Source organism: Phocoena phocoena, chromosome 11, assembly GCF_963924675.1.
Source record: "Phocoena phocoena chromosome 11, mPhoPho1.1, whole genome shotgun sequence".
Taxonomy (NCBI): Eukaryota; Metazoa; Chordata; class Mammalia; order Artiodactyla; family Phocoenidae; genus Phocoena; species Phocoena phocoena.
In genome coordinates, this window is record NC_089229.1 from 3,849,723 (window position 1) to 3,871,839 (window position 22,117).

The 22,117-nt window shown below is 60.8% G+C and overlaps 1 protein-coding gene across 2 annotated transcripts in view; it reads left to right on the plus strand.

Moving 5' to 3' along the window:
- Positions 1-22,117, plus strand: part of WNT7B (Wnt family member 7B) — a 50,511-nt gene that overhangs the window by 12,163 nt on the left and 16,231 nt on the right. For both annotated transcript variants that reach the window (XM_065887770.1, XM_065887769.1), the window contains exon 2: positions 15,068-15,294. In XM_065887770.1, coding sequence (XP_065743842.1) covers positions 15,068-15,294 — 227 coding nt within the window. The remainder of the gene's footprint in view (positions 1-15,067; positions 15,295-22,117) is intronic.

A 22,117-nucleotide genomic window follows, 5' to 3' on the forward strand; every position in this document is an offset into this window, starting at 1 on the left:
GAGGCCCGCTGACCTGGTCAGGGCCCACTGCCCAGTGGTGGCAGAGGCCTCCAGGTCCCAGGTGTGTTGGCGCAGGTGGACACGGGGTGGTCTGGGTGCCAGGATGACTGCCAGGATCCCGACTCCCACCTTTCCCGGGTGAGTGGCTGCGAGTGCTGGGAATTTCCAGGTACAGCTGACATGCCCCCTCCGGCAGCAGCCGGATCCATCACCTTGCTGTCCCCATCTTCCCGGGCCTGCCTGTCCTGTGTCCTGTGCCCCGTCTGCCTGGGTTGGGCCCTGCATCAGGCTAAAGTGCCGGCCTGGTGGCCCCAATGGACCGAGCCCCTGGCAGTGCCCTGGCAGCGTCACCCCTCATGGTGGCACTGCCCCGGCGGTGGAGCATGGTGTCCAGCATGCCCAGGTTCCCAGGGCAGCCCTCCTGAGTCTCAGGTCCATGAGATAGGCTGGGATGCCAGGCGCCGGGCCGTCGGGGTTCTCAAGGAGCGTGCAGGGGGTGACGGGGCAGGAGCCCAGGGCTGGCCGTGAGCCTGGTGCCGTGGCGCACTGGACAGGGAATCGCAGCCTTGGGCTCTGGTCACTCACCCTGTCCCCAGTAGTTCGGAGCACACAGGGATTCTGGGTTCATCACCCAGGGCGCGGGGGGCCCCGGAGACACTGGCCTGGAAACGCCACATTGGGGCTGTGTGGCCAGGCAGGGCTTCACTCCAGGCCGCAGCTCCTGGAGCTGTGTAAGGCGTGGAACCTTCCCCCTGCACGCCCCCCCTACCCCGGGCCCTTCTTTATTTCCTTCTGTGTAGCTCCAGGAGTGAGGCGGGGTCCGAGCGCTGATGACTCCATGGCCTAGGGAAGTCCTCGATGTCTAGCTTCCGCCTGGGGAGTGGGCGTCGGAGGGGAGCCTCTGGCTGACCCTCTGGGTCATATGCTCGCCTCCCATCCTGTCCCAGAGAGGAGCGGAGAGCAAGGGTTTGCAGTCAAGTCTGAGCGTAACCCAGAGCCCACTCCTGACCTTCCTTCTGCGGTTGGGACTCCTGTGGGGGTTGAGGGAGGGGGGAAAAGGGGAGGCAGGCGGATGGCAGGGCCGTGGGCGGATGCTGAGGAGACAGACAGGGCCTGGGGCAGAGCCGGAGGCGGGAAGAAAGGCTGCAGAGCCCCGTCCTGCTCTGGGCTCTGATACCAAATAGCTGCCAGGTGGCTGGGGACAAGGTACTGCCCCTCTCCTTTGACCGGGGGCTGGCAGTGGAAGGCAAGGGTGGTGCTCAGGACCCCGGGCCACCTGGGCCAAGCCCTGGGGCCCCCTGAGCTCGGGGAGGTGTTCTAGCCCCAGGAAGCGCTCACCGATCGTTCAGGTCATCACAGCCAGGCTGAAGGGTTGGGGGGGGGGGCGTGAGGAGGGGGCTCCTCCTGGGGAGGGTGGACAGCCATCCCAAAAGGCATCCAAGCTGAGGCACTTGGCTGGGCAGGCCCCGGGGGCCCAGGAATTCTTGGAGGGGGCCCCAGCTTCGGTGGGAGCAGAGGGCAGGGCTGTGGGACGGGGGAGAGCCTGGAGGGGCTGGGCTCACTCACACTCACACTCCACTCTGAGGTGCTGAGGGGCCCAGGCAGGGTCTCACCCTCATCTGTTCCTGGGAGAGGGACCCTCCAGGATGCCTGCCCGAGGCTTAGTGCCAGGGCAGGGACTCAGCCCTGCAGTCTGCACAGAGGGGATGGCTCGCTTCCCACTGTCCACAGGGGCTTGTCCCCCAGACCCGTGGCTCACACCAGGTCCGCGGTGGTCGGGAAGGCCGAAGTGCTGGCCAAGCCACTAGGCGCCGAGACTCCCAGCCTGGCCATGGGCCAGTGGGGCCTGCCAGCCTCCTCCCACCTGTTCCGCCCGCCTGTCCGTCCATCCGTCTGTCCTGAGGTTTCAGACTGGCATCCTGGTCATCCAGGCCCGCAGGCGCCCCCGCGTCCGACAGATCTGGGGCATCGGGGCCAAGGCCAAGGCCCAGGCCAGGGGTCTCATCCTTGCTCGAGCCTCAGTTCACTGTGGGACCTCAGGTGCTGTGGCACCTCTGGGTATTAGTATCCCCACCTGTACCTGAAGCGAGGCAAAAGGTCAGGGGTAAGGCCTAGGGAAGGTCAGGGGTTAGGCCTAGGGAAGGTCAGGGGTTAGGCCTAGGGAAGGTCAGGGGTAAGGCCTAGGGAAGATCAGGGGTTAGGCCTAGGGAAGGTCAGGGGTAAGGCCTAGGGAAGGTCAGGGGTTAGGCCTAGGGAAGGTCAGGGGTTAGGCCTAGGGAAGGTCAGGGGTAAGGCTTAGGGAAGGTCAGGGGTTAGGCCTAGGGAAGGTCAGGGGTTAGGCCTAGGGAAGGTCAGGGGTAAGGCCTAGGGAAGGTCAGGGGTTAGGCCTAGGGAAGGTCAGGGGTAAGGCCTAGGGAAGGTCAGGGGTTAGGCCTAGGGAAGGTCAGGGGTAAGGCCTAGGGAAGGTCAGGGGTTAGGCCTAGGGAAGGTCAGGGGTTAGGCCTAGGGAAGGTCAGGGGTAAGGCCTAGGGAAGGTCAGGGGTTAGGCCTAGGGAAGGTCAGGGGTTAGGCCTAGGGGAGGTCTAGGGCACAGCAGAGGATGCAGAAGTGTGGCCTGGCCAGGCGGGTATTGCTGAATCTCAGCCCCTAAAGGCCTCCTCAGGAGCCTGGCTAGATGTAACCATGCTGGGCAGGAGGAAGGGAGAACAGAGGAGAGACCTGAGTGGGCTTCTTGGAGGAGGGGGTACCAAGCTGGGCCTTGAATTTTGCCTGGCTGCTGGAGGGGGTCAGGGTGGCCCTGGAGGGGGAATTGCTGGTCCAGTGTGGTCGGAATTCAGGAGTGTCATGATGGGCCTAAATGCCCAGCAGAGGTCTGGAAGTTTCTGAGGTCAGAGGTCAACGTCCTGAAGTTGTAGGGTCACAATGACTAGGTGAGGTTCCGACTTCACAGATTCGGCAGATGTGGGGGTGGATGGTGGTGGCCGCAGCCCTGCCCGAGACCCCCTGCCTGCCACCTGCTTTCCCTCAGGCTGCCTGGTTTCTCACCAGGGTGGGGTCCCAGGATGCCAGGCCAGGAATGCCAGCTATGTGGGGAGGGCGGGCTGGCAGCCGCCCGCCGGGGGCACGAGGGAGCAGGCGGACGCTTTGCTCTCTTCCCCGGGAACGCTGCGGGCAGCGAGCTGAGCGGAGCAGTGGCCTGGAAAGATTGCAGCGGCCAGACTCAGGTGCAGAGAGCCAGCCCGCAGGAGGCCCTGCCCACGAGCATTGGACGGATGGGTAAACTGAGGCTCCCAGAGGCCAGTGAGAGTCAGTGGCTGAGCGGCATTCGAACACAGGACCCCAACCCAGAGAACCTTCTTTAGGATACAGCTGCAGGTACCTAGATTGTCGCTTCAGCCCCTCACTCCGCAGATGGGAAACTGAGGCCAGGGCGGGCGGGGGGGCCAGCTGGGCCCCTTCCTGCCTCCAGGCCTCTCTCCAGGCTGCTCGGGACACCCTCCTCCCTGCCCAGCACCACGGAGCTCCCTGCTGGGTGTCCTCTTGAAGGCTTAGTTTCCTCATCTGTAAAGGGGGCTGGCAAGGCCCACCCTGAAGAGACCCCATGGGGATGCAGTAGGACAGGGTGGGGGACACTGCTCAGGAAGGGTGGTCTTTTTGTTTTGTTGGATTTTTTTTTTCACAAGGGTGTTGTTTTGTCTTGTCGCCCCCATAAGTGCAGGCCCTGTGACTGGGCAGGTTAGGCGACAGGTCAGAGGGTCAGGCAGGCTGCGATCAGTCCTGCCCTCTGCACAGGCTCCACTCCCCTGCATCGCCTCCAGCCACGTCCCAGGGGTTCAGCTACTTCCTGATCCAGTAGAGGGAGAAGGCATTTGCCAACAGAGGATTGATTGTGTCCGATTTTCAGATGAGAAAACTGAGTCTCAGAACAGCCTTGGAGTGGCCTTCCTGAGGTCTGGGGATGTCCCCAAGCCCCATGCTTCCCCCAAGCTGGCCTAGAACCCCGGCTGGGGAAGGAGATGTGCAGATTCAAGGCAGATCAGAGCAGGGGCAGGTGGCCTGCGTGCCACCAGGCCCTTGCACTGGCTGCATCAGCCCCCAGCCTCCCGTTCCGCTCTATCCTGATCCATCTGACAGGGGAAGGCTGAGGGGACCCTGTGGTGCCGGCTCTGGGACTGTGATGGTGGCCCAGGGGGTCTGCAGTGTGACCCCAGACTTGGAAGACATTCTTGTCCCCATTTGACAAACAGGAACACTGAGGCCAGCATGCACCCCTGCCCCCTACTCTGCCCACGGGGCCCTGCTGGGCTCCAGAGCCGGTGGAGAGCCTCTTCCAGGCCATCTGTGGCTGTAACGTCCTGGGCCAACTTCTGCCCACCTGAGGGAGAGGCTGGCAGGGACGCAGCCTTGGGTGGGCGTGGGGGCCAGGTGCCGCCCTCCCAGGTATTTGCGGAGTTACTTCCTGGACAAGTGGACCCCGGCTCGCCTCCCTGGCTGATCGCAGATAATTAGAACATTCTTCAAATATTTTGCCGGAGGATGCCTGAGGAGGAAGAATTACAAAGCGCCCGGGCCAGGAGCGTGGGCTGGAGGAGTCCTGGGCAGCTGGGCGGCCGGGGCCAGGCCAGGGATGGGGGCCTGGAGGCAGGCTGGGGATCTGGCCATCTCGGCCCGCCTGTCCCCACCTCCATGGGGGTGGAGGTGCTTACGTCCAAGGGCAGCTCAGAGCCCGGCTGGGTGCTGGGCAATGTTGGCGATCCCTCAGCTGGTGGTGGTGGCCAGACCCTGCCCCAAATGGCATCAGGAGAAGCCTGAGGGGGTCAAGCACAGAGTCCTGGCTCCCTGGGGGTCCGGTGGGTGGGAAGGCCTCTCGGAGGAGGGTCTCTGCGGTGGTGAGATCAGCAGGTCTGGGAAGAGGAACTGGAGGGTGAAGGTGCAGAGGCGGAAAGCCGAGTGTTGGAGGGTAAGAGTGAGTGGTAGGGGTGTGCCCAGGGCCGGCCTCATGACTGACAGCACCCAGGGCCAATGAGGAGCAGCCCAGGGCCGGGCCGGGAGGCCTGGCTCGGGCCCTGAAGCCATGTCCTGCTGGTACGGGGGCAGGGCGGAGGGGCAGACTGGGGGTGGGGTGGGCCGCCCCGGAGGGCAGAGGGAGCCCTGGGCTGCCGGCGGGAAGCCCTCTTTCATCACTGCTCACCTTCCCAAAGGTGATACAAGCCTCCTCCCCAGGAGGAAAGCAGGATGTCCCCCAGCGACCCCCCTCCTGGCTCTCGGGGCTCTGGGAGGGGTCTGGGGTGTTGAGGCCCAGTGGGCTTAGTCATGAGGTCTGGGTTCCGGAAAGTACTTAGACCCTAGTCTCCCCCATGGAGTGCTGCTCCAGTCCTAGCCTCGGGGACATGCCCAGGATTCTGTGGTTGGCTAGGGGCAGGGGCTGCTCCAACCCAGAGCCCTGGGGATAGGTGGGCTGCATTAGAGCTGGTGTTCTGTCCAGTGAGAGGGAGCCGGGGCTCCATGCCGTGGTAGGCCGTTTGCCCTCTGCGGGGGTATCTCTATCCTGTGCTGTGGTTTGTGGAGTCCTTGTTTGGGAATTTGTAGGAGAAACGAGATGCTGAGGTGGAGGTGCCTGGCTCCTGCGGCCACATCCGTGGCCATAGTTTTAAGGCCCCGAGGACAGATCAGATGGCTCGAGGCTTCCTCTGGGCCTGAGAGGCTGTTCTGTCACGTGGACCCGGGCTGGCAATGATGCCACTTCTCTCTGGCTCTTTAAGTAGGAAGACAGGCAGATGCCAGTGGATCAGTGCCCTATCAAGGGCACTTTGGGGTGGCTTCACTCCCATCATCCCGGCACCCTGCCCACATCCTGGGGTCGAAGTGCCAGGCCCTCATCCGGAGAAACATTGTTTCTCAACAATATGTAAAGTGGGAATAAAATCTGCTCTTTATCGACCTGTAACAGTCGAAGAGAAAACGGGGTGCGCCTGGGTCCCCCGCCCCGCTGAGAGCGTGCCAGCTGCAGCGTCCTGCTGTCCACGCGAGCGGGGTCATTGTCCTGGGAGGCCCCGGCAGCTGAGTGCGAGCTGCCCTCACGCGTCCCACTGGCTGATGCGTCCGTCCGTCACTCATTCGGCAGCTCCACGGTGACCACGGAGGCTCAGCTGGGCCTGGCGCAGGCCAGGCAGACTGCACAGTGGGCAATGAGATGGGCCACCACCCTGGAGCAGCGCGCGGCCTGCGTGGGGAGGGCCTGGCTCAGGTTTGGGGGCCTCCTTCAGCAGCCCTCCTGGGAGGTTCCCCCCAGTGTAGCCTCGTGCCCCCAGGGACCGATGGGGGAGGATGGTTCTCCAGGTGGACAGGTGACCTCTCCAACTGTCTTTGAGGGTCAGGGACAGGGTGATGAGACACTGACCGGTCTGGAGCCAGGATGTATGGGTCCTGGTCCCGGCTTCCTCCCTCCTCCTCCCTCCTCCCTCCCTCCCTGAGCTACTCGGCAGGTGGCTGGACCTTCTGGGCCTTTCAGTCCTTATTCTGAGGGATAACAATAATAATTATAATTATTTTCACAACATTTGCCCCCCGTCCCGCTACTGAGGGGACCCCTGAGCCCAGAGTCCCGCACACAGTAGGTGCTCACGCCACCTTGAGTCCAACAGCATGAGAGGTTTAGGGTAGACTCCTAGCTGCTGAGGCAGGTTTGGAGGGCATTAGCTCCTGAACGAAGCAGGGGTGTCCTACACAGAGACGGGGAGGGGCAGGGTGGCTCTAATCCTGAGCATTGGTGAGACACTGGCTCCCCCATTTGACCCCTCTTGGGTCCTCAGGGTCCCCGCTTTTGTTTCCCAAGGAAGAGCCCTAAGGCTGGGCGCTTGGCCTAGACAGGGGCCTTGGCTGGGTGGCACTGGGAAGAGGCTGCCCGTCAGGGTCTGGCCCCACTGGTGGGCCCAGCTCCTCGGGGCAGAGGACAGCTAGCAGGTGGGCAGCTCTGCCCCCTGGCCCCGAGCGCTGCCCGGGGGCAGGCTGAGAGCAGAAGGGCCCTGCCTGGGGGGGTCCCACTGATGAAGGGCTCCCTCCAATGTCACGCTCCTCAGGGTCTCCCGCGCCCACGCTTCTTATTGCCCCGGGAGCTGCTGGGTCAGCCTGCCTCTCTATTCAGGGTTCCCAGAGGCTCAGGGCCCAGTGGGGACAGGCTGGCAGCATCTGGACGGAGTCCAGGCAGAGGCAGAGGGCGGCAGGCAGGCAGGGGGCAGCCCTCAGCAGAGCCAGGCTGTGGATGCCCTTGGATCCCCGGGCCTCTGAGCCTGGGTTTGGGCTGTACTCTGGCCTAACCCAGCTCTGCCTGCAGGGGACGGGGGCCCAGCCCACAGCAGCCCCCAGGAGCATGTGCTGCAGGAGGGGTTAGCACCCCTCAAGGCCGGGCACACAAAGCATCCAGGAATGATTTTTAATGTTCACATTTTATTTCTTTTTTTTTTTTTTTTTTTTTGCGGTACGCCGGCCTCTCACTGCTGTGGCCTCTCCCGTTGCGGAGCACAGGCTCCGGACGCGCAGGCTCAGCGGCCATGGCTCACGGGCCCAGCCGCTCCGTGGCATGTGGGATCTTCCCGGACCGGGGCACGAACCCGTGTCCCCCGCATCAGCAGGCGGACTCTCAACCACTGCGCCACTGGGGAAGCCCCACGCATTTTATTTCTTAATTGTGCTTTCTTTATTTTAATTTTTGTAAGAAAACTTGGAGTTTGTATTCTTGCCTTGCTCTGCCAGTCCTGTAAACTCTTGTATTGCAACAGTTTACTTTTTTGTCGACGTATAACTTACATAAAGTGCAGAAATCTCTAATGGGCATTTTGATGCCTTTTCACCTACATGGGCACCTGTGTAACCCCTGCCCAGCTTGAGATAGAGAACATTCGGGCCCCCGGCAGAGCAGGCTCCCCCCTGGCCCCTCCCCATCAGTGCCTCCCACCTCAGGGTGACTTCTGAGTTCTGCTTGGCCTGGAGCTTCTTTTTTTTTTTTTTAAGAAGATGTTGGGGGTAGGAGTTTATTTATTAATTAATTTATTTTTGCCGTGTTGGGTCTTTGTTTCTGCGCGAGGGCTTTCTCTAGTTGTGGCAAGCGGGGGCCACTCTTCATCGCGGTGCACGGGCCTCTCACTATCGCGGCCTCTCCTGTTGCGGAGCAGAGGCTCCAGACGCGCAGGCTCAGTAGTTGTGGCTCACGGGCCTAGTTGCTCTGTGGCATGTGGGATCCTCCCAGACCAGGGCTCGAACCCGTGTCCCCTGCATTAGCAGGCAGATTCTCAACCACTGCGCCACCAGGGAAGCCCCTGCCTGGAGCTTCTTATACGTGGTAGCATCGGCGTTCTCCCGTCTTTCACTCCACATGGTGTCTGGGGGAGTCATCCGTGAAAGCGGTTTGCATCTGGCTGGGTGAATGTACTGCAGAATCTCTCATTCTCCTGGTGATGGACACCTGGGTTGCTGTTCCCAGTTTGAGCTGGAGACCCGCGTTCATGACCTTCGGCAGATGTAAGTGCTTACTTTTCTTGGGTGTATAGACCCTAGTGTGAAATTGCTGGGTCAGAGGGAAGAGCTGGTCCAGGAATGAACCCCTTGGTGGTGGATGCAGTGGCTGATATGAGCACCCACTGGCTTCAGAGTTGCCGGTTTAAGCATCGGTCCCCCTGATAGAAACAGCCCCCCCCACAAGGGGGCTGGATCCTGGGGGCTCAATGAATGAGGGTCAGTAATGGGGCTCCAGTCTCAGGCTGTGAGGGTTAGTTAATAATGGCCAACGTCCACGACCTCTCACCACAGGCCAGCTATGAAGTGCCATGTACTTCGACTCAAGTACCCCTCCCGGCAGCTCTGTGATGTATCATGGCTATTATTACTCCCACTTTACAGATGTAGAAACTGAGGCACAGAGAGGTTAAGAAACTTGCCTGAGGTCTCAGAGCTAGGAAAAGGCAGAGCCAGGGTTCCAAACAAGCTGGCCCGCACCAGGGCTCATGTTCCTAACCCCTCCCCGCAGAGCTGCCAGGTGGGCAGCCTGGTACCCAGCTAATGATACAGCAAAGACCCCCGCCCCCCGCCCTTGGCCACTTCTCTGCCCATCTGTCACCTGGCAGTGGTCACCTGCCCCTCAGCCCCGCTGGAACCCCCTCGTCCTTGGGGCAGCCCCATCCACTTGGACCGCTCTGGCAGGAGAAAGACCTTCCGATTGTTCAGTGGCAGCCCCCTCCTTGCACAATGCCGGGCTCCAGCCCAGCGCCCTCTGGTCTGAGATCAGAGAGCCCTGCCCACAGCCCCCGGGGACGGGGACGAGGTGGGGGCTTCTTGTCTGCAGGGCCTGAAACCCTCCTCCTCCGAGCTCCCTTCATGGGACTGGCCCAGGCCAGGAGTGAGGAAAGTTCCAGACTTTCAGCTTTGCCCACTCCCCCTGGCATCTTGCCTGTGTCCCGAGGCCCCTCCCTGAATAGTGCAGGGAGATGAGCCCAGAGCAGAATTTTCCATGGAAAAAGTCAGCAACTGAAACACGAGCGCCCCGCCCGGCTCCTCTGTGCTCAGGGCCACGCAGAGCCGCCCTGCCAGCCTCTCCTGGGGCACCTGGGCGGGCAGCCTCCCAGAGGGTGAGAGCTGGACCCACCCGGTGGGACACCTTGCTGAGTGCCCATAGCATGTCCTCACCCCAAACTGCAGTTACCCCAGAATGCTGCCTGAGTCCCCTTCCTGTCTCCAGCAGGGCATCAGTTCTGTAGCCACCGTGTATTTTTACCCCTTTCCCACTCTGACGGTTTCCTAACGCGCCGCTCACATCTGCAGCCCCCTCCCCTCCGGGTGGAAGGAACAGTGCGGGCAGGTCTTCAGGTGTAGTGAGGCCAGGTCCTGGGGCGAGGCGGGCCAGGCCTGTTCAGGGAGGCCAGTGGTCAGACTGTGGGAGAGGGGATGGACGGGGCACCGGACTGGTTGCCAGAGCTCAACCACTGGCACCAGCAGCTGTCCAGAAACCTGCACGAATTAACGAGTGACCTGGAGGATTTTAAATGCGGGCAGGATGTAAGCTGTGTTTTTTTCTTTTTTTTTTTTTTTTTTTTTTGCTGTGCGTGGGCCTCTCACTGCTGTGGCCTCTCCCGTTGCAGAGCACAGGCTCCGGACACGCAGGCTCAGTGGCCATGGCTCACGGGCCCAGCCGCTCTGCGGCATGTGGGATCTTCCCGGACCGGGGCACGAACCCGTGTCCCCTGCATCGGCAGGCGGACTCTCAACCACTGCGCCACCAGGGAAGCCCGTAAGCTGTGTTTTGAGAATGAAGAGTGGGTGTAGTTTCCCACTCCAGGCCGTCTTCTATATTATGCTCCTACTGTGTGCTGTGCTCTGAGCCACAGTGCTGTCTCCACCTGAGTTCTGGAAGCAGAGACCTGGCTGTGTGGCCTTGGGCAGGTCCCTTAGCCTCTCTGAGCTCCAGTCCGCACTCCTGTAACACGGGGATGGCAAGGCTCATCTTGCAAAGAGAGGATTGAGACACAGCGGAGGGCTGTGTTGTCCAAGGCGGGTGCTCAGAATGGGAATATTTAATATCTTTAGGTGAAAAAAATCTCCACATTCTAAGGGAGACAATGTTGAAATCATTTCTGAATTATCAACCATATCTGATTATTTTTGCTCCTGGTATACGGTGCGACTCTCTTCTCTGAAGCTTTTGTTTTACCTCTACTCTACACGCTGACATCTGGAGGACGGCTGGGGGCTCCCATCCCCCTACTGAATCAGCACCAGTTGCCTGGGAGAAGCATACAGGGTACCACCCGGGCAAGGCCCCTCTGGTCCCCTTCCACAGATCCCACCTATGGCCAGGAGTGTGGAAGTCCTGTGTACAGAGAGCATTTTTTAAAAATTAATTAATTTTATTTTTGGCTGCGTTGGGTCTTTGTTGCTGCGTGCAGGCTTTCTCTAGTTGCGGCGAGCGGGGGCTACTCTTCGTTGCGGTGCACGGGCTTCTCTTTGCGGTGGCTTCTCTTGTTGCGGAGCACAGGCTCTAGGCGCGTGGGCTTCAGTAGTTGTGGCACGTGGGCTCAGTAGTTGTGGCTTGCGGGCTCTAGAGTGCAGGCTCAATAGTTGTGGCGCATGGGCTTTGTTGCTCCATGGCATGTGGGATCTTCCCGGACCAGGGATCGAACCCGTGTCTCCTACATTGGCAGGAGGATTCTTAACCACTGAGCCACCAGGGAAGCCCAGAGAGCATTTTTAAAAATCGTGTTCAAAGTTCATTTAACATAAAATTTGCCACTTCACTTTCACCGTGTTAAAGTATACAATTCCGTGACATTTCATACATCTTCAATGTTGTGTAACCATCACCTCTATCTAGTTCCGTAACTTACCCATCACCCCAGGTGGAAATTCCGCACCCAGGAAGCAGTGACTTCTCATTGCCCCTCCCCCAGCCCCTGGCCTACCCTGCTTCTGTCTCTGTGGATTTACCTTTGCTGGACATTTCATAGAAAAGGAATCATACAATATGTGGGCTTTTGTGTCTGGCTTCTTTCACTGAGTATAATGTTTTTGTTTTTGTTTTTGTTTTTCGCGGTACACGGGCCTCTCACTGCTGTGGCCTCTCCCGTTGCAGAGCACAGGCTCCGGACACGCAGGCTCAGCGGCCATGGCTCACGGGCCCAGCCGCTCCGTGACGTGTGGGATCTTCCCGGGCCGGGGCACGAACCCGTGTCCCCTGCATCGGCAGGCGGACTCCCAACCACTGAGCCACCAGGGAAGCCTGAGTATAACGTTTTTGAGGTTCATCCATGTAGCATGTGTCTGTGCTTCATTCCTTTTCATGGCCAAATAATATTCCACGGTCCAGGTGGACCACATTCTGTTTATCCATTCATCCGTTGACGGACATTTGGGTTATTTCCTCCTTTTGGCTATTGTGACTAGTGCTGCTGTGAACATTTGTGGACAGGTTTTTGTTGGAATGCCTGCCTTCATTCTTTTGAACACACACCTAGGAGTGGAATTGCTGGGTGCTATGGTCATTCCTTTGTGAGGAACTTCCCAGCTGCTGTCTACAGCGGCTGCACCATTTTACATTCTCACCAGCAATGCCTAAGGGTCCCAGTTTCCCCACATCCTCACCAGTGTGTGCTATTTTCTGTTGTTTTGATCATAGCCATCTTGGTGGGTGCGAGGTATTTCCTCTCTGTGGTTCTGATTTGCATTACCCTAATGATGATTGACGTTTAGAATCTTTTCCCATGCTCGTTGGCCATTTGTCTCTCCTTGGAGAAAGGTTTAAGTCCTTCACCCATTCTTTAAATGGGGTCTTCTTGCTATTGACTTGCAGGAGCTCTGTTTGACATAATCCCTGGGTATTTATTCACTTGTTCATTCATTCATCCATTCCACACTCCTGGTCGGCTACACGGGGCAGTCCCCGAGGCCCTAGGGCCAGCTCAGACCTGGCACTGCCCTCGACGTGTTTGCGGGCTGGTGGGGGAGCCAGGGGAGGAAACAACGACCATGAGACCAGGGGTGAGGTTGGTACTCGAGGGACAAGCGTCCACAATGCGTGTCCTTGGTGCCTGGGGAAGAGGGGTTTGAGCCCAGTGGGGCTTGCCCTTGGGCCTGGAAGGGCAGGAGAGTTTTCGAGACAGAAGAAAGGGAGGGAGACCAGCATGCCAGCAGAGGGACGAGCGCAAGCAGGGGTGGCAGGGTTGTCAGAGGCCAGATCATAGGAGGTGTCCGATTCTGATCAAAGGAACCCAGGGAGCTGTAGGTGGGCTCTCAGGGACACCATCAGGGTGGGGTGGGGGGAGGTGGGTGCTAGGGGTGGCCTGCCTGGAGGGGGGAGACCAGGGCTGCAATAATCTGTTTCTGCCCCCAGGTGCATCCAGTTAGACCCCATTTGTCTGAACTTCTGCCCCCAGGAGCAAGGGTTCTTACCCTGGGCAGCAGGGCCTTGGCAGCCCAGAGCCTGCTGGAAGGATCTGGGGATGGGGAATGTGCTTTTCGCATCCAGGCTCCGACCGACCAGAGGGCTGGAGGCTGGTGCCCGGCAGGGTTCCCATCCATCTCATTTCCCTGGGTTGGTTTTCTGAGCATCTACAATTACTTTGGGCTGAATTCCCCAGATTCCAGCCCGCTCCCAGCCCCGCCTGCCCAGATGCTCTTCCTTCACACCAGCCTCAGGCGTTGCTGCGCCTTGTGCCCGTGGGAGACCCAGGGGGGTCTCGGCCAGATTAGTGGGTGGGGCTGGCGGGCCACGGGGATTGAGTGTCGCCGGGGCGTCCTGGTCGCAGCACGTGCTGTGGGCTCAGGCCACACGGGGACTTTCCCAGCTGGCTGTGGGTGCTCGGCTGCCCTGGAAAAACACTGACTCGTTTCTCTCAAGAAAGGGGCTGGCAGGCTGTGGGCAGAAGGAGGGAACTCACTGTGCTAGGAGGCCAGGGCCTGCGCGGCGGCTTTGGGGAGCCCCTCGTGGCCTCCCCACTCCCACCTTTTGCCCCCAGACTCTGTCTTGAAACCCAGCTGTTGCTGTGGGTCTGCGGAACCCAGCCCGCCTCCTTTCAGCTTGCTGTCCCTTCCCTGGGTGCTTAAAACCAAACAATTGATGCAGCTTCTGTGGGGAAACAGCCTGCCAGTTCCTCAGAAAGCAAAACCAACGACCTCGTGACCCAGCAATTCCACTCCTAGGTACATGCCCCGAAGAACGGAAAATAGGGACTCAAAGAAAACTTGTGTGCACGTGTTCAGAGCAGCGCTATTCACAACAGCCAAAAGGTGGAAACAACCCAAATGTCCATCAGTGATGAAGGGATAAACAGAATGCGATCTCGCATTACAGTGGAATATTATTTGGCCATCATAAAAAGGAAGGAAGTTCATGATACAATGAGGACGAACTTTGAGGAGGTTATACTAAGTGAAAGAAGCCAGGCACAAAAGGTCACATGTTGTATGATTCCATCCGTATGAAATGTCTAGTGGCTGCCAGGGGCTAGGGGAGTGACTGCTAAGGGGTAGGGGTTGCCTTCTGGGGTGGTGAGTGCCTTGGAACTTGATAGAGGTGGTGGTTGACCAACACTGGCAATGTACTCAATGCCACAGGACTTTAAAATGGTTAACTTTCTGCGATGTGAATTTCACCTCCTTAAACGAATAAACAATCACACTGATGACACCCAGGGGAAGAGAGAAACAATGGAACAAGTGCCCCCAGTTCCTGCAGGGTGCTGGGAGATTAATTACAAGGCACCCTCAGGGGACCACTCTGAGGATACAATGTTGCAATAAAGCACCCGGCCGAGCCCAGCACACAGTAGGTGCTCAATTCACATCAGCTCCTGTTTCCTCCTCTGAGTGCACCCAGTCTTCCAGAAACAATAACAACTGTCATCCCCACCTGTGTGTGCAGCCTTTCTCCCCTTGGAGAGGGGGAGAAAGGTGTTTTATACCCCATGTCATGGGCGTGAAAACTGAGTCCGAGAGAGGCAGAATGTCTCCCCAAGGTCACACACGGACTGTGGCCGCAGTCAGGACCCGGTGGGCTTGGCTCCCGGCCTGCCCAGCCTACTTCGCAGCCTGCCTGGTCCAGGCACCCTGGGGTGGAGGGAGCCGGGGGTCTACAAGTGATGGAAAAGCCTCAGTTGTCTGGGAGTTGGGGTCTGCTGCTTGGGGGCAGCTGTGGACAGTTGCAAGCTGGTGGCTGTCAAATCCACGAAGGGTCTGTGTGTCTGATTCGGAGGCACAGAGAGGCGTGGTTCTTGTATTCCACGGGACTGTTGATTCATGGAACCTGTGATCCCGTGGTTCTTGCGATCCCGTTCCTGCAAATTCGAGGCTGAGGGGGCACGGGTGTGTGTGCCTTTTCAAGCTGGAATCCTGTGTGCAGGTCAGTGGAACATGGTGCTTGAGGGCAGGGCTCTGTGCTTTGTTCCCTGGCGGGCAGAGCTTGGCACGAGGTGGGCTCCTGGAACACGTCTGCTGGCCGAGGGACTGAGTGGGGAGAGTGGCAGGCGCGGGGTGGCGGGAGCCTGCCAAGGTGTCTCACCTCCTCGGCATCCTCTCCCCCCTGCAGAGCGCTGTCCTCCGTCGTGGCCCTGGGAGCCAACATCATCTGCAACAAGATCCCTGGCTTGGCCCCGCGGCAGCGTGCCATCTGCCAGAGCCGGCCCGATGCCATCATCGTGATTGGGGAGGGGGCGCAGATGGGCATCAACGAGTGCCAGTACCAGTTCCGCTTCGGACGCTGGAACTGCTCCGCCCTCGGCGAGAAGACTGTCTTCGGGCAAGAGCTCCGAGTAGGTAAGGGCGCCTCTGGGCTTGCGGGGACCCCACCTTCGGGGCTTTGGGTGCCTGGGGGCCAGGCCACCCACTGAAAGCCAGGCCAGGTGGCCCACGCTCGCTTTTCTACACCTGCTGGCTGATTTCTTTGCTGTAACAGCACTTCTCTGGGTCTGGCCTGCTGGAGGCCCAGGACCCCAGGGAGACCCGGACCCGGACCTGGCCTGGCCCTTTGGGACACTGCCGTGTCTGGAACGAGGGAGGTGTCGACAGGGGCCAGCCCGTGTGAATGGACGAGGGCCCTTGCTCTGGGCTGTCAGGCTGGGGGACACCGTCCCGTGTGGACGTGAGCGGGCAGGTTGGGGGCGCAGTGGTTAGAGGCACGCCGTGCTGATGCACGGAAGCCGGGTGGCCCTAGGCGCGAGGCTTTGTCTCTCCATGTCTCTGTGTCTGTGTCTGGAAACGGGTAACAGTAGTGGTTCCTGCAGGGGGCGGTTGGGGGGCTTGATGCGAAAGGTGCCCGGCCCACAGGAAGCGCTGTATGATTGTAGCTGGGATTCCGAGAGTGGAAGGGACTCTGGCCAGAGGGAACAGCAGGGTGCAGCAGTGTGACAGGTGGGGGCAGGGAGGAGTCCAGCTGGAGGGAGGGCAGGGTTGGGGGGTTGTGCAGGGGGTGTTGGGACGGGGGAGAGGGGTGGCCTCCGATTCCGTGGGCAGTGGCACATCCAGATTTCTGTGGGCTGAGCCCCGCTGCGCTTTGCACAGTCCCTGGGCCACACGGCCCCGGGGGAGGCTCCCGTGTGCCCATTTTACAGGGAAGGAGACTGAGGAGTGAAAGGGAGAAGTGGGACTTGCGGAGCTTGACCTGATTTGGAGCCGCTGTGTGACCTTGGGTCTGGCCCTTGGGGCTTCGGGGCCTCAGTTTCCTCGTTTGTAACCTGAGCTCTGAGCCAGCAGGCCCTTATCTGGGTCCCCAGCGCCTCTCCCACTGCCTGTGTGCAGTAGGTACTTAATAAACAGCTGTTGAACGAGAGAGGGTGGGGATGGTGAGACACCTGCCGCCCCCCCAGGCCATTGTGAGGGTCAGAGGACAGAGAGTGATAAGGGGACACAGTGCCGGGCATGCAGGGCTGCCCTGTTATTCCAGACCCCAACCTGCGGGCACAGGTGAGCCTCCAAACGTGTGATTACAACAGGTCCTTCCGTTCCCAGAGGGCCAAGGAGCCTGGGCCTTTGGAGCGGAGTCACAGCTGGCGGGACGGAGGCCAGAGCTGAGCTCTGCAGGGCTTGGAACGCCTGTGTGGGGCTGGGGGAGGCACAGGGGAAAGCCCCCAGGGGCTCCTTTGCGGTGAGCGGCCTGTGGGTGGCACCTGGCACGGAGGGTGGCACCGCCCCCTCCCGAGGGCCGCACCACCCAAGTGCAGCTTCCTCCCTCCAGGTGCCAGCGGACAGGGTGGGACTGCCTGCCCCGTCCCCTGCAGTTGGGAGGGCACGGGTGCCAGTGCCCGCTTCATGCCAGGTGCCCACCTGCCTGCCTGGCACTGCCCGTCCCCTTCCCACCCACCCCGCCCCCCAGGACCCTGGGCTCCGATGCAGCTGTGACCATCCCCACGGCACAGCTGAGGATACTGAGGCCAGGGGACTTGTGCGGTGGCCAGTGGCCACATGGGGGAGCTGGGTTCAGATCCCCTTTCTGGTAGCCCTCCCTGCCTCCCTGTGCAAAGGGGGATGGGCAGTGGACATGGTCCTGTGGCCTGAGGACAGGTGGGAACTTGCCCTTCATTTAGGATCTCAAGGCATAGGCGGTGAGGGAGACCTGGCCACTCTGATCCTCTCCTCAGGGTCAGGCCCCAGGCGGGGAGTTCACCAATAGTACCAATAGTAAATGCCGGGCTCCTATGCACCCTCCAAAGCCCAGAGGATTGGCGTAGGCCCCCCTGCCAGCGACCGGTCCCCGCAGAGGGGACCCACATCACTTTCCCTGAGGGCAGCCCCTGGTGCTGTAAGGATCTCAGCTTACAGCTCACAGCTGCTCCTTCTTGGAGTCTAGCCCTCTGCCCACAGAGAGGGGTGCCTACAGCCAAGGATGGGCTGATGCAGAGCATATAAAGTCCCCTTGTGCAGGTGGGGCTACTCTGTGACATTCTTCACGCCCCGAGCTCCCCTTGGGATCAAGCATCTCAGGCTCTGCTTCTAGGGAGCCCCCCTAGGACACCCCCTCTCACTTTCATGAGCATTTCAGAGGCAGAGTTTTTGGCGGAGATGTCCACACCCACTGTCCCCGTCCCTCATTTCCTCACTCCAGTCACCCCTGTCCCGGCCATTAGTGACCTTGGTGTGGCCGACTGACCCTCTTCCTTGGCTGGGCCCCAGCTCACCTGGGCTTCCTCTAGCCTCTGGTTGCTCCTTCCCAGCCCCGCCCCAATCAGCCCCCCCCCCCCCCGCCCCCCGTCACGACCGGCACGGCTGCCCCCTATGGACCACTCGGCGCGGCTGACCCATGGGAGCCTCTGGTCAACACGTTCAGCATCTTGCTGCTGAAATCTCCATCCTCAGCCTCCCCTGCTGGCCTGACCACCCAGTCGTCCAGCAGAAACCTGGGGTTGTCCCCTCTGTCCATCCCCCCACTCTGCCCCATGGCCGCTGCGGGCCTGCCTCCCTGGCCCTCCTCTGGCAGCTGTCAGTTCCTCCCTCTGCCTCCTTCCCCGCCCCGTCCATGCCGTGTCACTCCCTTCCTCCAAAACCTTCAGTAGCTCCCTATTGCCCAGGATAAAGTTAGCTTCCTAGCTTGGAGTCTGAGTAGCCCCTGCCTCCCTCCATCCCTTCTGGAAACTAGAGCTTTAGCCATCGCTGAGCCTGCCGGGCCGCTTCCCTCCTGCAGCTTCTCACACTGGGAGGCCCTTCCCCTCCGCCTGCTTATTCACGTCTGATTTCCCCGCTGGCCGGCAACGCCTTTTTTCACCCCTCCTGGCTTTCCGTCATCCGCAGGGGGGCTGAAGCCACGCCCTGGCGCTTCCTCCTCCTGTCTGTCAGCCCCGGGCCAGCTCAGCACCTGCCTGAGGTTCCCTCTGCTCTCTGCCCCCCGGGGGGTGGGCTTCCTAACACCCAGGCTGTCTCCTGACCAGCCTGAAGCCCTCCCGCCCCGCCCCGCCGGCTCCTCGCTGCCCTCCGAGGAAGGCCCAGCTCTCAGCCAGGAGGGCCCTGGCTGCAGGCTGAGCTGGGCTGAGCCCTGCAGGCAGCAGGAGTCCCTCTGCGTGCTGTCATGGTGGTCTGAGCAGGCCCCTTGCTCCGCCCAGGGCTCAGCTCCTGGGACTCACAAGCAGGAAGTCAGGCTGAGCAGCGAGGTCAGCCCATGTAAGAGGCATGCAGGTGCCCCGGGCATGGGATGGGAGCCGGGCCATGGGCTGGCAGGCAGCCACTCGAGCGGTGCCAATTAATGATTGGCCCTGAGAGGGGGGATGGCCTGGGTGGGTGGGACAGGCCCCCTTCAGGCCCTGCCTGTGACCTTGGGCCACGCCTAAATCTTGAGAGCTGAAGGCAAACCCCTTAAAGGCACAAATCGATGCCTGTGCAAAGTTCCAACTCCTTTTCCAGCACCTGGTGCTGTTGCTTGGATGCTTCCAGGGATGGGGAGCTCACTACTCCACATAAGATCTTTCTCATGATGAGCCTGTGCCGGCTTTGCCCTGGGGCCTCTGGGGGCCCGTTGCTGTGCTTCCTCTGGGGAGTTGAGGCCCACCCTAATCCTCCCTCCACGAACGAGGTCTCCCCTCACGCCGGGCGGCCTCCACCCTCTGGCCACCGGAGCCCACCCAAGCCTATTTTCTCCCCTACAGAGCGAGGCTGGGCCACCCTGGCCCCTCCTACCCGTCTCTCCCGTTACCTGGAAATGAGGTTGTTGGGGTGGGGTACGTGAGTGTGTCCCCAACTCAACTGTCTTCTTCCATGGGGTGCGGGAGGAGGAAGGGGAAAGCATGAGAGTCAGGGGTGAACCTCGTATTCCAGGGACACCCGTTAGAAACTCAGGGTCCCCAGGCAGGGCATTTCTAACAGGCGCCACAACGGAATGAGGACTGCTGTCGAGGGCTTCCTTGATGGGGTGATGCGTCCGTTGAGACCCGAGGGAGGATCAGAGTGACCCAGACCAGCCTGAAGGTGAGAGCAGGGAAGGGGGCTCCAGGTGGAGGTAACAGCATGTGCCGAAGTCCAGAGGCCAGAAGAAAGTGGATGGTATTTTCCAGGAACTGTGGGAGCGTCTGGAGCAAATGGGACGGTGGGGAGACCGGAGGCGGCAGGAGGGGTCACGGCTGGAGGGCTGTGGGCTGAGGCGTGAGCGCTGTGAAGGCCAGGAAGGCACAGGTGGGTCTGAGCACAGAGGGCCTTCTGCCGCCCACCGCCCCATCTCTGCCTGAGCCCAGCCCCTTGGGACCCACTGGCACGGGCGTGGGGGCTGCAGCTGCGTGCACTCGGGCCCCCTCCCACCCCGAGCTGCCATGGAACACTGAGTCCCGCCCGTCACGTGCCACTCGGACATGACCAGGCATAGGGGCCACCCCTAATCCTGCCTCACGCAGTGCCCGTTTGTTTTGTGGGTGACATTTGCGTTGGGAGCAAGCCCTGAGCCTCCTGGCTGCCTGCAGTAGGGCCTCAGCAAAGCCCATCCGTTTCTGGACACTCTGAGGGAGCAGAGTGGCCTACCTCTGAGTGTCTGAAAGGCGAGGGTCTGGGGGCTTCAAGTCGGCCACTGGCCGGGGCCTTGGAGGAGAAAGGGCAGCTCCCAGGCCCCGTGCACCTACTGCATGCCCGGCCCCCTGCCCGGGGCTTGCACACCAGGCTCAGGGAGGTCCGACACGAGTCCCCAGGAGGGACGAAGCCTGCACTGTCCACTCTGGGGGCACAGGCCACCGCGGGCAGGAGAGTGCTTGAAATATGGTGCGTGCGAGCTGCGATGTGCCGTTGAGTGTAAGATACATGACAGGTTTCAAAGACTTGGAGAGAAAAAAAGCAAGAAAAATAGCTCTTTCATGATCTTTTCACATTAAGATGTAGAAATGGTAATATTTGGATATATTGGCTAAATAAAATGTGTTACCAGGTTTAAGCTCACCTAGTTATCTTCACTTCCTTTACGTGGCAACTAGAAAAGTTAAAATGACCTGCGTGGCTTGTGTGAGACTTCTGTTGGTGGCACTGCTCTCAGAGGGGTCAGGAGTTGCCCGGAGTCACCCTGGTCAGGGGCAGAGCGGACATTCGAACCCAGGTCTGACTGCCTTCTCCCAGGACGCCGTCCTCCAGCTCAGCTGAGGGCAGAGGGTCACTGACCATCTGCTTTCTGGGGCAGCGCAGGGCGTGAGGGTGGCTCCCTTTGGCAGCCCCTGTAACTGCTCAGCCTGCAAGCACTGAGTGCCCGCTGCCTGTCAGGCCAGGGGCAGGGCGCTGGCAGTGGAGCGAAGGCCACCCAGCCCTGCTCTCGGAGCCTTGCACCCGGGATGTCCTGGGTGAGCCGATGGGGCTGGACTGGGAGGCCTGCCTGGGCCCCGGCCTTACAGCGGGCACGCCCTCTCGGTCCACAGGCCCCAGCTCTGAGGGACACACAGCTTCGTCCTGTCTGTCCTGGTCACTCCCTACCCCCACCCCCATCCCAGGGGCCCAGCCTGAGGCAGCAGAACAGACATTGTCCAGGCTCGAGGCTCGGGGTCCAGGCAACCAGGACACTAGGGAGAATTGGGGCCTCAAATGTCAGAATCAGAAAGACTTTCCTGGAGGCAGGGCTCCCCAAGCCCACTCCTGGTTCAGGGTGTGACGAGCCTTGGTCGCTCGGGTGGCCCTGGCTCTGGGCCCCTGCACCGGAAGGCCAACTTGCTGCCGGGAGCAGCGGTTCCTGAGACGACCAGGCTCTGGACCCGCCAGTGGTGAGCAGATGGGGGCTTAGGCTGGGCGGTGGTTGAGCCCTCCACGTGACTCCTCTAGGTCCGCCTGGAGCTCATCCAGGATGGGAATTTTCCACCTTCACTGGCAGGGCCCGGACAGACAGGACAGGCTGTGGGGGGGCGGATGGGGTCTGGGAGGGGAGAAGGCACTGCCGCGGTCCCACCATGTGACCCTGGGCACGGCCTCCCATTCTCCGGGCCCCCGTCTACCCACCCACACCAGGGCTGAGGCTGGGACCCTGACGCCACCAGGACTTGGGGGGGCATCTCTCCTCAGAATAGGGGCAGGAAGACCCTCTGCTTCCTTGGCACGCACATCTGCCCAGGGCTCCACGGACGAGGGGTCCAGGATGCCGGGGTCTGGTCCACCAAGCAGGACACAGATCCCAGGTGGACGGGCCTCCACCTCCGGCCTCCAAGGGCAAGGCCTGGCCCAGACCTCAGTCCGTCTCCACCTGGGACCCCTCCTGCCGCCACTGTGGGAGCACCATTCCCCCGAGGCCGCTGCGGCCGGCCCTTGCACAAACATCACTCGCTCCTGGTTCCCCTGTCCGCACAGCATAGATGGGGAGACTGAGGCCCACGGAAGCCTGTCTTGGCCAAGGTCACACGCCGGTGAGAACTAGAGATCTGAACCCACGGTTCAGCCCTGTGCCCCGGCGGGGTCCGGGTACCGGCTGGTGGAGACAGGGGGCAGCTGCGGGGGGGCGGGGAAGGGGCTCTGGTTCCATCGTGTCCCCCCTCACAGGCAGTGGCTGATTTTGCCGCAGGCCCGACGAAGGAGGGCGTGGTCTGAGGCAGGCTGCCCGGGGCTGACCTCCCTAAGGAGAGAGGCCGCAGAAGAGGCCTTGCCAGCCTCCCCAGAGCCACGGGGCAGGGGCGGAAGCTCCTGGAAGGCCAGCCCAGCTGGGGAC